Here is an 18,832-nt window from a genome sequence, read left to right on the forward strand (position 1 = left end):
CCCGGGCTTGGGTTTTTTTTTTTTTTTTTTTTTTTTTCTTTTTCTCCCCCCCCCCCCCCCCCCTTCCTTTTGCTTTCTGTAGATTCAGACCTAGAATTTTTTTTTCTTTAAATGGTTGGAGACGTTCCCGTAGGTGTTGGAGGGTAGTTTCACGGCGGCTGTTAATGCCGCCTCGTGAAGCCTTTCCCGCAGAAGCACGAACCTAGAAGTTTTGACAAAAGAGTTTTCTGATTTTGCTGATTATTGGAGTATGTTACCTTTCATTTAGAAATCATTAATGAAGGGCATTGAAGAGTTTTGATTTTTTTTTCCCCCCTTAATCTACTTAGTTGCCGTGGACTGGACCTTGGCTTTTAAGTTTTTGTTTATATTGAGATGTTTAATTGCTTGAAAAATAACGTTTTTGTTGTTTGTGAGTATTCGAAGGCAGTAATTTTGTAAAACTTTCTTTGCAAATATGGAGCTATCACTTGTGTTGTGAATGGTAAGGTACAGTCTTCCTTTTAGTTTACTTTATTAAAGCAGCTGTAGTTTTCACAGCATCTCTTTTGCCTACGATATATAAGTTGCCTAAGATACAGGTTGACGTAAGTTGTTCGCATGAATGTGTTGAATAGTCAGTCACAGCAGGGCCCTGTGAGCAGTTGAAATTTAGACAATGCATTGAAAAAAAATTTTTTTGAGACAATTGTGACAGAGGTAGTTGTAATTTCTAAGGTAATCAGGGCTGTAGCGATGAGGCAGTTTTAGTACTTAAGAAGGAATGTCTTCCTTGAGGCAGTGATTGCAGGATTTTGATAGCTTTTGTTTGCTTTTGTATATGAACCGCGTAGCTTCTGTGTTATGTCTCATGATTTACTCTAAACTGCTGGTGACTGTGGTTTTTAGGCTGAGAAGCCTAATGGAGAGTAGCTGCTTTCATGTTCATGCTTCAGGTTCATTTTCAAGTTACAAAGTTAGGGAAGTTCAGTCAGTATTTGGGCCAGAGTGATTGAGATTTGAAATAAACTCTAAGGTTTACTATTTACAAGTATTCGACATTTTTAGATTTATTTTTTACAGAAACCTTCAATGTCTTTCCATGTCTTTTTGGGTGTTTAAGAAAAACCAACTTTAAAAATAATACTATTACAAAGATATGGCATTAAAAAAAACTAAACTCATTTTTTTTTCTCTCTCTTTGAAAATCCCAGACATTCTAAGTCACTGAAAATAGCCGTCTTGTTAAGAGACTTTAAGAAATGGCTTTTGAATGAAGTACCTAATAGTGTTTGACCAAACAATAGGAATAATCTGTGAAGGGTTAATAAGGAAGTAGTGGTTAATCTGTGGTGGAATATCATCTAGTGATTTTTAATTTTAGAGGGGTTCTCATGGCTCAGATATTAGCAAAATGAAATATTTGTAGCCAGTTTTTAAAACTTCTTAAATTGTCTTTGTCAGTATGTTACTTATCAAAAGCCACCTGGTTTGCACAAAGGTGGTTTTTCTTGCTTGAAAAAACTATTTAATAGTGAACGATGGCTTTACTCTTAAGACAGGTAAACATTCTTACTGAAACTTGGAGTTGATTAATGCTCTTTCATGTACTCAGTGTGAAACTGTTGGTTGCAAGGCGCCCTTTGATGTGCTTTTGTATCCATCAAGCTACATGTTGAGTTGTGTGAGAATACGGTTAACTTTTATGTCACTTTAATTTCTATTTTAAAGGTAGCTTTAAAAAACATTTGATTGTCAAGTTTCTGAGCATATTATTACATCTGAAAATTTTTATGTTTTGGTAAACATACCTAAAGTCTCTTGTATTATTCTGTTTTAATCTCATGACTTACAGTTTTACTTTTTGTACATCAAGTTGGATTAACAAAAAATTGGTTTAAAATTATTTGGTGAGTAAAAGTGGAGTTTCAGCTTCTACTTGAAATACTTGAAATACTTGAAGAGTATCACAATGAAAAATTTGATGTGAAATTGGAATTTTCTAGGATATCAATAGGATTTTCTATATTTGTACTTAAGGAGTTTAAAAATAAGTATTGCTCAGCATTGATAGCCTGTAAATAGAGTTTCAGTGATTCAGTTTTGGTCCAGAGGAAGATGGCATGTTTAGTGCAGTTTTGAAAGTTAGAAAGGTAAATTAGTGCATTTATTTGATACATGATGAGAAGGTGAATTCTTACCAACTGAGAGCTTTGTCTTTGGTAATAACAATGTGGTGGATTATTATCTGTGGCATTCTTTTGAAAGTGAATGGAATTTAATAGGATATTAAAATTATTTTGGCATTATTTAAGTTTATTCAGATTCTATATTTGTTAACCTGGATTTCTTTTTTTCTTTTTGTAAAGGACATTTTTCAAACAATTCATCAGAAATCTTTTAAATGAAGCCAGGTATTAAGCCAAAAAAGTTTCTTTTGTTGTTGTTGTTAAGATAGTCTGGCCTTGAACTGTCAGTGTAATTGAGGTTAACCTTGAATTTCTGAGGTTACAGAGTGGTTTATGCAGTGCTAGGAAGTGAACCAAGGAGCTCTGTGCATGCTTGATAAGCACTTCACAGATTGAACTAGCAAGAGCTTCAGTCTAGCCAAGTGTTCATAGAGTAAGAAGTTTGTGTTTCTGGACAGTGTTTTCAGTTTGTTAAGATGGGATTTCACTCATCCCATGGTGGTATGGAACTGGCTCAGCCTAGGCTAGCTTCCACTTCCTCATCTTCGTGCCTCACCCTCCCAAAAGTGTTGGATTGTAGGACATCGGCCACCTGGCTCATTCCTTCTTATATTTGAATTTCTTGTTTTGTTTTTGTTTTTCCTGCTTCCCACTTGTCTACTTAAGTAGTCTTAACTTTTAATTTTACTAGATTTAAAGCGAATTATTAAAGCATTTCACCAGAGTTGGGATGCTTTGATTACATTTTTGTTCACAAGTTTTTTCTTTTTTGAGTTAGTGTTTTGCTAATTTGTTTAAATTACGTAATTTTGCTTTATAAAAAAAAATCGTATTTCATCTTCTTTAAGTGATTGCATCTTTTTAGAAATCCTTTTGTCACAGTGAAAGAATTAGAAGTCAGGAGATGTGGACTGCTGTCCTAAAGCTGCATGACAGTTGGCTTGCAGTTGATATGGGCAAACTTTTAATTTCTATTGCCTTGGCTATTTGTAACTATACATAAAAACATGGGTTGGAAATAATGATTTTGAATTAGAAATAGTAGTGTATTGTTTTTAAGTGCCTGGCATTCATTTTGGAGTTTACTTTTTCAAAATGGAAAAGTAAATCTATAGAAATCATGCCAGTTTGGAAGTTGAATAAATGCTTTTCATAGTACCAGTCTTTGGTGCTTGTCCTACTTTGGTTTCTGTTGTTGCGATGAGAAGCAGCTTGGGGAGGAAAGGGTTTATTTATTTCATCCTTGAACTCTCAGGTTGCAGTCCATCACTGAGGGAAGTCAGGCACCCAAGACAGAAACTTAGAGGCAGGAACTGAAGTGAGGCCATGGAAAACTGCTGCTTATTGACTTCCCTGGCTTACTCAGCTACTTTCTCACTGGCTTAGGCTGGGCACCACCCACAGTGAGGTAGACCCTTGTGAATTTGCAGTTAAGAAAATAACCTCATATATGGCTACAGGCTACTCTGATTGAGGCAGTTCCTCCGTTGAGGTTCCCTTTTCCCAGGTGTGTCAAGTTGACAGCGGAGTTATTAAAGCCATTTCTTGTAAAGATGATTTTTGAGATAGTAGCCACATTGTAGAACACCTCTCTTTTATTGTATAATTACTGTGTTTTTCACTTTGGTTTAAGTTATTGGTGGCTTCAAATTCAGAGATGAATAGAGGGACCATGAATAGAATTTATTTATGTATATGTCTTAGATATACATGTATTTAGAGTGCGCTGATTAAAGTGAAAGTCATGGATTAAGACCTAATAATTAAGCTTAAGGAAAGTGATTACAAGTTAGGTGTCTTTAAACTGGGAATTTTCGGTCTGTATTAGGGAACTTTGAAGGCGTGAGTGTAAATCTTTTCCAGATTGGGGGAGAGCAGATGATGAGGAGGTAGATATGTATTGGTAGCATTACAAGGGTTTGTTGTTGTTTGTTTGTGTGTATTCCTTTCATTTTTAAATTCTTTGACAGTTTCATACATGTAAATAATGAATTTTAGCTGTCCTGTTTTAAGAGTTGCAGTTGAGCATTAAGCTTAGCTTGGTAGTTCATAAAGTTGGGCTTTTAAAATGACTTAAAATTATAAAGTGTTTTAGTTATAAAGGAAATAGTACTTGTTAAAGGACTGTTATGTTTTCACTGATTCTTTTGGTACTTAGAATCATTTTTTTAAAAAATAGGATACATTTATAAAATTTAAATGTGTGCTAGTGTGTGTGGGTATTCATGCATGTGTGATTGCGGGGGTCAGAACAACCTTGGGTGGTGTTCTTCTGGCACTATCCACTTTATCCTCCCTCCCTCCCTCCCTCCCTCCCTCTCCTTCCCCTCTCCCTCCCTCCCTCCCTCTATTCCCTCTCCTCCCTCTCCCAGAGGTAGAGGGAATCTGTCCACCTGTCTTTTTAGAGCTGGAATTAATTACAAGTGTGGGTGCCTGGTATTTTTAACATGGGTTCTGGGAATCAAACCCAAGCGCTTTACTGACTTTATCCCTCACCCTATGAAATTTTTCAATGAAATAAGTCCATGTTTGATTAATACTCTCATTGCAAAGTGATGTGGACATAGAGAGGTGGTGGGATTATAGCTTTTTTTAACTGAATGGTGGTGCTTTATAGATGACAAATCTGCCTTAAAAGTCTGGGAGTAGTGATTGGGATAGGGTTTGGTTTTGCTCTTGGCAAGCTTAATAGTAGTAATATAAGTAGCACTGTGTAATGGTGTAAAGTTTTCCATAAAGAAAGCATTTCTGTTTGAGATACCTGACTTTCTCAATCCAGTGATACTTTACCAAAAAAAAAAAAAAAAAAACTACTTTAAAACTTTACAAAGTACTGCTAATGTAATTTTTGTAGACTTAAAGATGGAATAACCTTAAGAAATAGAAAAAGTCAGTGAATGTGTGTGGATAGGTCTGTAGAAAAATGTTGCTCTTAATTTTGCTGTGACTTTCTGTGAGACAGCAGACATTAACTATTTGGGTGGTTGAGTTATTTTGAACTGGGGCTTGATGTATAGCTCCTGTGGTTAAGCACTTGAATGAAGTCAAGGTTCAGTCCCCAGTCCTGAAAGAAGAGGAAAGTAATAGCTTAAACTGATAAGAGACCAAGTGAAGCTTTTTTTTTTAAAGGTGGGTAGAGACTGTGTATTAACAGTGGCTCCGTATATTAAGAAGTTTGTGGTATTTAAAGCCATAGTAGTTGTGGAAATTGTAGTATGTTCCAAACAATTTAATAAACCAAATTTGCATTAATTCTTAGGTTAGTTTTAGGTTAAATACTGTCAAGTTTTTTAATCCAGTCAGAGATACTTTTTAAACCCATTTAAGATAGGCTGCAAGTTTCTGTCTCTGTTGATTACATCTGGACAATTCTTTACTTGCAGGCATTTTTCTCTGTCCCACATTTTGTGATTATCTACCTATTCCTATGGAATTTCAACACATGGGCAATTTTATTTTGCCCATGTGATATAATATGATGGGTAAATTCATTCTTAAGGGTAGTTTTAACAGTGCAAAAAATAGCTACCGTGAACTGAGTTGGTTTACTCTGTTTTACTTTTGGAGTAGGAAAACACTAGATTGTAGGCAGCTTGGTGAAACACACGTCTGAAACTTCACTGTCCCTACACGTGAGGTGATAGTTGTTTTGAGTACTGAAAACTGAAACGTAACTAAAAATGAAGCTGGTTGTTCTGTTATTATTTATATTGCCGCTTTTAAAAGTAAGCAGTTAAAGGATTTTTCTATTTTTTCATTAAAAAGTAACTTCACTAGACTCAGATTTGAGTTTTGAATTATACTCTTAACATATTGAGAATTTATTTTATAACTTTTGCTTAGCAAATATGATTGGATTTTAAAAACTGTGTTACTCTAATAAGTAAACAAATTGCCATTTAATGATATTTTAAATTAATTTGAATAGCATGCCCCAACTTTGCTGCATGGGGGAACATTTAATTTTTGAAGAGAGGGTGTTTTCTTGGTTTGTTTATTTTATTTAGCAAAACAATCAGATTTACAGTGAATTAAGTTGGGAATATTTGTATTGCTGTTTTCTTTAATTGACAGATACTGTATTCATAAGACCAGCTGAATTATCTAAATGTGTTCTTATGGGTTGACTGAAGTCTTGAAGACATTCACTAATGTTGTGTTTGTTTCTAAGTACTTTCTTTGTAAGTAGACTTCTAAGTAATTTTGATGTTTGGCAAGGTTTGTATTCATTGTTAAGCATATTATAAGGAAATCATGAAAATCTAAGAATTCTCAAAGTAGATAACCTTATTTAGAAGATTTGGCTTTACTTACAGATTCCGCTAAATTTTTAATATTCAGCCTGTATGATTTATCAGGGAGAACTAAAGTTTTGAGGCGATAGTACTGTAAAGAGACTTAGAGTCAAGCCAGGTGCGGTAGCAGAGGCAGGTGTATCGCTGTGAGTTTAAGACCAGCCTGGTCTACAAACGGAATCCAAAACAGCCAGGGCTACACAGAGATCTTTAAAAACCAAAACCAATCAACCACCAAACAAACAAAAAAATCCAAGCAAACAAAACAAAACAACAACAACAAAAAAAAACACAAATAGAATTGGAGTCTGAAGATCTGCACTTAGTTTATGTCCTGTTCTCTGAAGTAAATCCTTAAGCAAATTTACCTTGTCTTCACCTGTGACATAGGTAGAGTTTCCTTACATTTGTTTGCAAATCTTTAATCTTTACAATTAAATATTTAAAAATAGCTGGCACAAAGATGTTTTTCTGTGGAGAAACTATAGTTACTGACGATATTAGTTTTAAAGGTGCTAGATAAAATTTAACTCTTTTTTACAAATTTTGAAGTTTTGAGACTTTTAGTTTTTAAAATTTTAAGGCTCAGTTTATGGTTTTTTATTTGTATTAATATTCTAGATTAGTTAGAGTTCTGTGCTATTCAACTGGCTTTTTATGATGCAAAATAAAGAGAGCAGAAGTAACCAGCCCTTTTGATCTGACAAAGTTTATTGGTGTAATAACTGGAAGGAATGAATATAAAGTGAATACTTTAATTAAAATGTATTAATGCTCCTGGAGAGATGGCTCAGAGGCGGCTCTTCCAGGGGACCTGGGTTCAACTCCTAGTACCCACATGGCAGCTCACAACTTTCTAAGGGATCCGACACCTTCATTCAGGCAAACATGCAGTCAAAACACCAGTGTACATGAAATAAAAATAAATTATAAGAAAATATTAATGCCAGACATTGAACTTCACTTTCATAAATGCTGATTTACTAAAGGAAAGGACATTCTTAGGTCAGCAGAGGGAAACCAAATAGTTGGAATGAATCTATGGAGCTAATCTTACAGTGAAATTTCACTGGAAAAACTTATATATGTAATATTTATATATGCCATGAAAGTAGAAGTGAACCTGACAAGGGGAGCAAAGGGGACCAGACCACTGGTTGTTGAGAGGGGCGAGAAAAGGGCAGGTAGGAGATCCAGGACTTAACCATGCTTTCTCCATTCTCATTGAAAACAAGGCTGTTTTGACTTGATATTTTCTGAGCTATTGACCATTTCTTTAAAAGTTTAAGTAAGAGACATTCTTTTGGGTTTTTTGGGGACAGTTTCTCTGTAGTCCCGGCTGCATCCGATCTTGCTCTGTGGATTAGGCTGGGCTCAGATCTGCCTGCCTCTGCCCTGCAAGATCTGGAATTAAAGGTGTGCCCCACTAGATCCCAGCTCAGTAGTCTTAGCACGTCTACCTTAAATCAGTGCCTTTCAGTTTCCTCATAGTTAGAGCTTCACTTCTAACACCTTTTAGCACTACATTCTGATGATTGCCAAACTTTTTGTCTAGAAGGGCTAGCTGGGTTTAATGAATAGCTTGTGTCTTAGTTTGCTTTTCTATTGTTGTGATAAACACCGTGCGTGACAAAATCGGCTTGAGGGAGGAAAGGGTTATCTTACAATTTCAGATTACAGACTTTCACTGAGAGAAGTAAGGGTAAAAGAAAAAAGCATGGCAGGGATCTGAAGGCAAGCCAGGGAAAAGCATACTTTACTGGTCTATTCTCCATGGCTTACTTAGTCTGTTTTCTTACACAACACACTGGACACCTGCCCAGGAGTGCACCACTCATTGTAAGCTCTTGAGACTTCCCACATCAATCATTATTTAAGAAAATGTTCTACAGTTACCTCTTCTCCTGTAACATTAGCTTGTATCCAGTTGACAAACTGACCAAGACAGCATGCTACCAAAAGAGGTTGGTTAACTGAAAGACGCATATTAACCAACCAACCAGCTTAGTTTTATTTTTTTAAACAATTCACATTCTCAGATGGTTGTATCATTCAAATTGCATTTTAAAATTCTTGAAATACTTATGTGTGACCTGAGAAAGAAGTGATAAGCCTGCGATTTTGATCAACGTGGAAAAGAAATGAGAAGAGCTGCATTGTTTTCACAGAATTTTTTTGACCCTGATGTGAGAAACATTGCTATACATCTGTATTATTCTTTGGGGAAAGGGTCAGTAAATACTGGTTGCTGTGGTAAGGGCTTCTGGCTTTTCATTGTCACTATTTTTGAGCATTTTGTGTGGAGTGTTGGGATCTATGGTTGTAGTTTTGCAAATGAGTTCTTAGAGTACTAAGATTCCAGATGTTTTGAGAAGTTGAATGAGCCAGACAGAGAATAGATGTAAATTTTTGAATTAGCGTAACAGTTGTCCAAAGAGGAGCTCTAATGTGAGGAAATCTCAGTGTGGATTTAGGCTCTGGCAACTAGGACCTCAAGGAACTTTACTGCTTTGTGGCCTGTAGAAGAGAGTAAAGCTGTGAAAGAAGGAATGCTTTCACAAATACAGAAAAGCCAGAGACCAGCCTGGAAATTAAAGTACTCAGCAGGCTTAGACATTAGATACAGATTCATTAAAAAGATCAGTAGTTAAGGTGAACTCCAACAAGGCTTTTGTTTTTCTGGTGCTTTTGTATTTATTTAAAAAAGAAACATGGAATCCTACTTTTTGATAGAATATTACTTTTTAATAGAATTTTTTATTAAGGTACTTGCAGGTTCACAGTAAGAAAAACTAGAGAAAGCCTATGTGCACTTAAGTCTAATGTGAATATTTTGTGAAATCATGGTAATATTGACATTGTTGCAGTATAACAGTCTTGTTTAGATCCAAGTTTCTGCTGCCCTTGCTTACTCATGTTCATGTGTGTCATTGTATTTTATCGTAGTCCCTCCCCATTATCTGAGTCAGTATGTTGTGTGTAACTTAGAGCATAGTTAACATCTGACTCCTAACCAACAGGTGCAGTACTATAGTACTATGGACGTTACATGGTTTCATCTGTTGAAGACAGTAGCCAACAGAACAGGGAGCCGCTTACATTGTCCTTTATAAAACCTCTAACAGTGACTTGCCTGCCTTTTATTTCTAAAATGGGATCTCAAAGGGGATATAACTTGGTCCATATAGTAGATCACTTTGGGAGCTTGCACCCACTCTTCCCCAAGTGTGAGAACTTGAGCCTTTTTCAGTGTCTTGTTATGTGTGTGTTTTAACTCATGGGAATGAAAACTTTTAGACTGAGAAAAAAAGTGAGGGAAGAAATGAGACTCACGGTGAACTATTTAAAAACATGGAAAAGAATGGAAATGTATCTGGATGATTAAAACTGAAAGGCGGATGGAGAACAGGTTAGACAGGATTTGGGGGTTTCACTGAGAAGGAATATGAGGATGTTTAATGTGGATATGAATAGGAAGGATGTAGTTGAGAAGGACTGTAAACATCAGGAGTACTAGCTTACAGCTTAGGATTTCTTTGAAGTCAACTTAGGACTCAAAGCATAGGTAGAAGATTTAGATCTTACATATAAAGGGGAACAATTGTGCTGAGAAACACAATAGATTATGTTGTAGCTTTAGGGATTGATGGGGTGAAAACAGCTTGCCCAAGGAAATGAGAAAGTGGGGTATGGAAAAGAAGAGCTTATGCCTTGGGAAGGTGTAGATATACGTAGTTAGTATAACAAGTTGTGTGTTGTTATGCTGAGGGTCATCACACAAAGTTCACACTATTCTAAGCCCATCTCCCAACGGCTGCTCACCTGTGCCGTGAAGGTCGGATCTAGTCTCTAATAGAGGGTCAGGATCCTTGGGGAGACGCAAGAGCCGCAGCACAGATCAAGGTGATGTCTCTCCAGATGTGCAGAGCATTGCTCATGGTCTCTGCTTATACACTGTCAGGTGGGCATCCTGGGGCTCTAGGACTGTGTCTGGTTACCTTGAGTGACTAATGTCACTGAGTTCTGGTTATCAGATGCCGCCTTGGTTGTAGTTAGGATCCTGACTAAGCTTTTTTTTACATGTCTGAAAGACTTTGTTACTGTGCTCATTACAGAAAGAGAACAATGTTTTCATGCCACCCAACCCCTGAACACATCCCTTTTGATGATAACGCCTTACATACTGCTGAAGAGAAATGGTGACAATGAAAACACTGAGATATGAATTCCCGGGCTACTTATATTAGAATACTAAAGTACCCGTACTTTCCTGTTTCATTTAGAATTTGGTTTGGGGAATTTTCTGTGGTTTTGAAAAATGTTTGGAACCATTAGAATAAAGCACTAGAATATAGAAAATGAAATATTATTTTGCTTCCTATATTTTTATGTACTAGGATAGGTTTTCAGGATTAAGTAGTGGCAAAGTCAATAATTTTTTATATGTTAACATGTTCATTTACCTAAATAATTATTTAGCCCTTTGAAGTACTGTTAGGTACCGGTAGCCAGTCAAACACCTCTAATCCTGTGTCTTACACAGGACAGAGAAGTTGGTCAGTGATTCCAATATAGTTTAAGACCTTCAAAAATCCCAGGTAGAGAGGTGTAGGATGGATTTTTGATGAGGATTATGGTAGTCATTAAATTCTCACTGAGGTTTAAAGTACCAGAATACATTATGAGTTAACATACATGCTACAGAGTGTTAAGGTTGATGAAGGGAAACTCGAAACGAAAACAAAGGATGTGCAAAAGAAGGGGCTAAGGTGGTTTGAACAGCTCATGAAGGGCAGTGAAGCATAGACTTGAGGAAAATGAGGTGTGGAAGTGGGTGGGTAAAGAAAAGATTTCCAGTAGACAAGTCAATTTCTATATTTAATATCTCAAAAGCTGAAGAAAGCATAACATTTAGGAACTGAATGTGTCTCTTGTAACTTGAAAGTGAAAGTTCAGTTTGAAAAATTGGAATGTTCTGTATTATCAAAGAAAGCTTTAGTCAAAGTGGCTTCATAATATTTTAGTAAAAGGTAGAAAAGGTTACCAGGCTTACTACAAGAAAAGGTACTTTGCTTACAGATCCTAAAACAACAAGGCCATTATGAACTAAACTTAACAAGTAATGAACTTCATCTTCTAAAATGAAAAATTGAAAAGGAATTTTGAGCAGCTTTAGAAGTCACATTAAGATACTTGTATGTGGGTTCAGTGTTTAAGTGCATTTGTAGTTCTTGCTGAGGACCTGAGTTGAGATTCCAGGACTGGCATCAGGCATCGCATTAACCATATGTAACTCTAGTTCCTGAGAATCTAATGCTTTCTTGCCTCTGTAGGCATTAGTGGCACACACAGACATGCACATACATTTGGAAAAAAAACCTTTGAAAACAATATTTGTGTAGTTTTGATCCAAAAGGGAGTTTACAAATACTCCAGGCCTTTTTATGTAAAATTTTGTTTAGTTTTTTGTTTTTTGTTTTTTTGCAATTGAGGTGTGTGTCTGTGTATGTGTGTCTGTCTGTGCACGTGTACATGAGTGCAGGGTACAAGGATGATCGTAGGAGGAGTTCTGCTCTGTCACTCTGACTTAGTCCTTTGGAACAATGTCTTTTACTGATCCTGCCATAGACTGTCCGTCATAGCAGTCCTCCTGTCTTTGTCTCAGTGCTGGGGATATAGGCCTGTGTGACCATTGGATTTTTAAATCGGCGCTAGGGATTTGAACTCTGCTCCCCATCCCTTGATTGCTCAGCAAGCACTCTCACCTGCTGAACCATCTTTCCAGGCTCAGTTGACACAGTAATTCTTTACGAGGTAAAGTGAAATGATAGAATCATATACCTTGTATGGTTATTAACCCGTGTTTAGCATACCCATCACCTGATGCATTTATAATATCTTTGTGGTAAGAACATTCAAAATCCTTGGAGATATTTAGGTAATTTTGCTAACTATAGTCATTTTGTATGCTGAATCCAGAATTTTCTGGGGCCAGTCAGAAAAGTATAAATATAATTAAAAAAAAAAAAACAAAAAACTTATTTTGCTCTGTTCAAAACACTAAAGATAATTTTATTTACTGCTCATTAGTGTTTCTTAAAATTATGTTCTGAGAATGACAGATACTTGGGAGAAAGTACTGCTGTGGGTAAGCAAGTTAGGGAAATGATGGGCTAAACAAAATTAAAAACAGATTTATCTGGTTTCTCAGAAGCATTGCTGAAACTGCCCAGAAGAGTATATTGTACATAATTTGTAGTACATGTTTTTATTAAGGCCCTTTTTCTCCTAAAGGTACGCATTCTGCGCGCGCGCACACACACACACACACACACACACACACACACACACACACACACATATATTCTAGACTTTTTTTTTTTAACTACCAGTGTGACAATATGGCTGTGTTATCTTTACAACAGGAATGTCTTCTAGGGTAAGCTTTGTTTCTCATGTTGACTCCAGCTTAGAAGGATGTTTATTAGCCATCTGGCTTCAGAGTCTAATAAAATATAGAGGTGTATCTCAGTGGTAGCGTGCTTGCTGAGTATGTTCAAGGCCTTGAGTTCTAGGAAGGATAATATAAAAACAGTATAAAAGATAATCTGAGATACAATAAAAGGAATTTTCTCTTTACATACCTCCACAGTATGAATTAAGAAATTCATATTTAGATTGCCCAAATGGGTGAAATACTTTGAAACTTGGTCTCAAGGCCTCAAACACTTTCATACTTGGGCTTCAAGGCCCCATCTTACCAGTACAAATTATTGTGGTTCCTTTGTTTATGTGTTGTGCTCTATTGTTGTTTGCTATTAATGTTTAATCTACTAGAAACCTATTAAATACCAGTATAGTAATCTAATTTCATGTTATCACCAGTAACATGTAATACTTTTTCAAAGCAGTTTTGAGGCTTTTTATTTATCTTTTTGTGAATCTTTAATATCCAGCTTACTTACACCATTAGCCTTTTTGATTTTGTTGGGAAATCATAAGTTGTGTATATGGCTTTTGGAATTCACTACCATGCAATAAAGAAAATAGCAGTAAAAGAGAAGCTAAGTTTTACTATTAATCATAGTTTTTGCCTGAAGAATCATCATGGTTCTCTGCACATGTTTTAGGAGCACCTTACTAGAGTGATTAATTTTTACAGTGGAATATATTTGATAACTTTTTGATAGGTAAATGTGAAGTTGTACAATCATATGTATTTGTCCTAATTTAATTTTGGATTTTGAGACTATTTAAAGATGAAATAATAAAACAGATGGGCATTATGGCTTCAAATGCTGCTGAAACTTGTTTGAACAGAATTTTATTCCCCCCACCTTTTTTGAAAGGTTTTTTTTTTTTTTTTTTTTTTGATAAATTAAAAATTGAGTGTAGTGGGCCATGGTGGTATACACCTTTAATCCCAGCACTTGGGAGGCAAAGGCGTGTGATTTCTTATTTTGAGGTCAACATGGTCTACATAGTGAGTTCCAGAAAAGCTGGGGCTTTGTAGAGAAACCCTGTCTCCAAAAATAATAACAACAAATGTTAGCATACATGATGTATTAAAAATCCTTAAGCTTTGTATACTGAGAACCCAAAACACTAATTGTCTTTAATTTTTAATTATTTTAGAGATACAGTAGCAGTTACTAAACACTGATTTTGTGATTTTTTTTTTTTTTTTTTTTGTTGTTGTTGTTGCTGCTGCTTTTTAAGATTTTGGAAATTCAAATGAAACATACCCACATAGTGTTATATATTTTTCTTTCTTGTTTGGGCCGGGGTGGGAGGTATTCAGAGTTGCCACTCCAGGGTGGGCTCAGCTCTACCCACTGGGGGATCTGTACCTCCAGACTGCTGGGATTATAGGTGTTTACCACCAGATCCCAGGTATATAGAGTTATAGATAAAAACCCAAGCATCATGCGTCCTAGGCAAGCTCTGCCAACTGAACTAAATCCCCAGCCCCAAAACTGTATGTGTGTCATTGTTTAATAATTTATAGCATCTTTTTCTTTCTTGGTGTACTAAATGATACTGTGACTTAAGTGGTTTAATAAGATTTGGGGTGTTGACTGTTGTATACAGATCATAATTTTTAGACCTTTTACTTAACATATAGCAAATATTACTGAGACATAATCGGTGCCTGTGTCTGTTTTTGACAAAATAGGTCAAGTATTATAGACACCTTGCACCTGATCACTTGCTGCAAATCTGTCATCGACTAGGACCCCTTCTTGAGCAAGAAATCCCTCAGAGTGTGCCTGGAGTACAAACTTTATTAGGAGCTGGAAGACAGTCCTTGCTACGTACAAATAAAAGTATGAGCATTTTCTCTTAGAATTTGGACCTTTTTTTTCACTTTTTTTGCATTTTATTTTTGTGCTCATAAAGTGTATGTCTTACAGGCTGCAAGCATGTCGTGTGGAAAGGATCTGCACTGGCTGCACTACATTGTGGAAGGCCACCAGAGTCTCCAGTTAACTATGGTAGCCCACCTAGCATTGGTGAGTTTAATATGTTGAGATATAGTCTCTTGGTAGAGTTCTTGAAAATAAGGTTTTTAATTACTGTGCTATCAGACAGAGAACCTTATATCATGTACATATTATGTATATCAGCATTCAAAGATGAAAAACCTCAGATTTTCTTATATAATTTTGATACCAACAAATGTTAGCAAATTTTGATAGTGAAGTTAATAATGTACAACTGTAAATTGTAGGCATTTTATTTTTCCTAACATTTCCTTACTGAAAATTACATTATGCTGAGTTAATTGGTATCATAACTCGAGTTAGCTGTAATGTTAGTAAACAACTAGTTTGGTTTTCTTTTAATAGCACACCATATTTTTGTCCAAGGTTTCAAAGAGAACAAACTTAAAAATAAGATTTCCTCTTGTGTTGCTTTCTAGACACAGCCTAACGAACACCTCTCACTACTAAATTTTGTCTTGTGAACTAACAGAACATCCTCAGGACTAAACATCTTGTTTTGTCTATTGCCTTTCTCGTTTAGTGTGTTGTCTAACAATATGATGCTAATTTAAATGACTTTACCATTGCTCTTTCCAAAGTAATATAAAAAATCAGTCGTGGCATTTTAGAGATATTTATTTCTTCTACCATTGTGTCAACTCCTGGCTTTTAGAGGTCTTCATATATTAGTCCTAGCTTGTTTCCTCATGTACACTCTCCTGCCTAATGTCTCCTCCTGGAGCTGAAAATTTCTCATTATTTTAAAATAAAGTCGGCTTCATTCTTTGTTTTCTTTAGAACTTCAGTTAAGCAAATGCAGGACTTTTCTGATTTAGTCTGTTATTATTTTGTCTGTGATAATATTTTTTTTTTCTTTCTGTGATGCATACTGGGTCATTTCCTCTCACTTGTTTTCTCAAAACATCCTGATAGTTGTATTATGCATAGTCATAGTTGATTGTATTTTATTTATCTTTTATTGGTAAGCTATAACACTATTTTAATATTAATCTAAGTAATTCCATAAATTATGTATGGTGCTTTTTCCTATTCATCTGGTTTTTCCTCACTTTTCTCTGTCCTTTGTTGTTCCTTTCTTTCCTTCAGTTCATCATCCTCTATACTTAGTCCTCACTTGTTTTAAGCACATTTATTCCAACATACTTTCTTAGTAGCTGTAATTCATCTTCTTGTGCTTTTATTTGTCATAGTTTTAGAATAATAGTTTTACAGTTTGTGTTTAGTCATTTACACTTTTTGTTTTGTCATTTGTTTTATAACTTATTTTTCTTTTAAGTATATTTCTTATTTCCATTTGACACAATGTTAACTTTAAATTTTTTAAACTAATATCTAACTTTATCTAGGGACAGCCAGTATAAATAAATGTTAGTATAAAATGGCTTTGAGTTTTCAGTGGTGGTATCATTTACATTTCATAGCATCTCTATAAAATAGAGACCCCTTTTATCAAAGAAGAAACCAAGTCAGTGGAAAGGGGCATTGTCCCTCCAATGTCATTTTTTCCTCTTTTTTTCCCCCTCATAGATACCCAAGATGTGTTTGCATTATAGGAAAGTTCTATTGTTAAAATTTTCATTTTGAGTTATCGTTGACAAAACAAAGGGATAAGTTTTTTTTTTTTTTTTAAAAAAAACAATTTCCATAGGTAGTTTAGTGCTCTTAGAGTTGTTTTCTCTTTTTAAGTAAACAATTGATCAAATTTATTTTTAAGTTTTAGACATAATAAAAGATTCTCCCATCCCAAGATGTATCTGGCATGCAAGTTAATTGCTAGTTAGGATGTACTCACCATTTCTCCTTTCAGCTCCCAGCATGTATTTTCCTGTAGTGATTATTGAGTTTGATGTTTGGAATTTTATCTTTGTAAATGAAAAAGATTGTCATCTTTTAATATGGTTTTTGAATTTTTCAGTTTTTTCAAGGGTCCTTTGAATTTTATTTTGGGATATTTCCTGGGGAAATTTTTGGAAATTATGTATGAAGTTCATAGTCAGGCGGAATAGTAGTGATATTTAGCTCCTCAAATAAGACTCAGTGAAATACAATAATCTCCTACAGAATAACTTGCTTTTATAACATGTACTGCTTTGATTGCTTAGGGACAGCCAATATAAATAAATGTTGAGTTTTTAGAACAAGTGGTGTCATTTGCATTTCATAGTAGCTCTGTAAGAGACCCCTTTTATCAACAGAAAAACCAAACTGTAGAGTGGTAACAAATTCAGTGCGTTCTCTGATTGTTTTGTAGCTTCTGCATCTGGCTTCATGGGACTATTACTTAGCAACCTTTTCTGTGAGATTATTTATGCATTAATGTACCAGCTGTGTATGTTTATTGTTTGAGTATAGTAATTTTTGGAAATGTGTCTTAGTATAGGAACTGTGTAAATAAGCATGGTATATTCTTTCAAGTTTTGTTTTGTCAGATAAGTACTTGAATTTGAAATCAGGTACTCCGTTTCTTAACAATATTACAGTATCTGTGTTAGATTTGTAGCTGAGAATGACTTTGAATTTTTGGTTCTTCTCTGTTTACCTCTTGAGAGCTGAGATTGTAGGTATGTACTTCATCACACCTGGTTTATCTTGTGCTAGGGATCAGTCTCAGTGTTTTGTGGATGAAGCACAAGAACTCTTACTAAGTTATGTCCTTAACCTCAAATTTTGCTCTTTGAATAGTTGAATTTGTTTCACTAAATTAGCTTTTGCTTTTAGTTACATCCTTTCCAGTTTCATTGTCATTGCAGCCAAGAGAGAAAGTTACATTAAATTATCTTAAAGAAAGTTTTACACAATTCCATCCATTTCTTCTTAAAGACTTTAAACATACATTCACTGGAATTCAGTTAAAATGTGTCTGCCACATCTTCTCTGTTTAAGTTTTTCTCTTGACACTTGTACTTTCGTTTTATGTGTGACAAATATTTACTGTGTTGGCGTCCTTTTCTTTTTTCTTTTTTGAGATGGGATCTCATTGTGTTCCAGGCTGACTTTACAGAGTTGGAATTACAAACTTACATCACCTTGTCCACAAGTTCTGAAACCGAGTTCTTAATTTTTTTATTGCATTTGTTTTCTTTGTGTGTGTGTGTGCATATGCTGCACATTTGAACAGGGTGAGTGGTTGGAGTTGGTTTTCTCCATGCGTGGGTCCTGGGGATTGAGTTTAGGACTCAGGATATTTGGCTTCTCAGCAAATTCCTTAACTCTCGGAGCCATCTTCTGCCTTACTTTTAAGGCCCCATGTACGTGGTGTTCTCTAAACTTGGGAATACATTCCCCTCCTGTCAACATTTTTTGGGCTATTTTTCAGTTTTTATATTTCCAAAAAAATTGCTTTGATGTACCCCTCCCCTGTATGTTTTGAACCTTTGCTATATCCTTAAAATTAAAAAACTTAAAAAGTGTTATCCTTTAGTGGATAACATTTCACCATTGTTTTAAGTAAGTCCTTCCCTGTCTTTCTTCCTTGTTAGACTCAATCTCCACAAGGGTAAACAAGTACCTTGTCTTCTTTTCTCTGTTAACATCCTGTTATGTACACTTGGCTCATATGTGCTCTGTAAATACTAGTTGCCTCAAAGTTAAATGACTGAGATGTTTGACATAGAAAAAAACTACCTAATCTTTTAAAAGTAGACATGTGAGTTCCTATGTTTGATCCCCAGCAGCAACCAAAATTTAAAAATTTAAAGATTTTTTATTAAAATAACTGCGATCTTTACCAATATGTAAAATGTAAAACTATTGTAACACTATAATATTTTCTAGTCGAAGTAGCAAGTTGATTTCTAGGGGGGAAGAAAAAAAGGAGGAATACCATTGTATATTCATTAATATTTTTTCCTTTTATTTCTTT

General features: G+C 35.3%; 1 protein-coding gene across 1 annotated transcript in view; it reads left to right on the plus strand.

The window, feature by feature from the left end:
* The window catches only part of Phip (pleckstrin homology domain interacting protein), a gene marked incomplete in the record, with an annotated part of 120,542 nt that overhangs the window by 5,670 nt on the left and 96,040 nt on the right, over positions 1-18,832 (plus strand). Inside the window, 2 exon segments of the mRNA XM_055602467.1 lie at positions 14,640-14,790; positions 14,878-14,976. Of these exon segments, the coding sequence (XP_055458442.1) occupies positions 14,640-14,790; positions 14,878-14,976 (250 nt within the window).

This window comes from Psammomys obesus, unplaced genomic scaffold, assembly GCF_907164565.1.
Source record: "Psammomys obesus unplaced genomic scaffold, mPsaObe1.curated_primary_1811, whole genome shotgun sequence".
In the NCBI taxonomy this organism is placed as follows: Eukaryota; Metazoa; Chordata; class Mammalia; order Rodentia; family Muridae; genus Psammomys; species Psammomys obesus.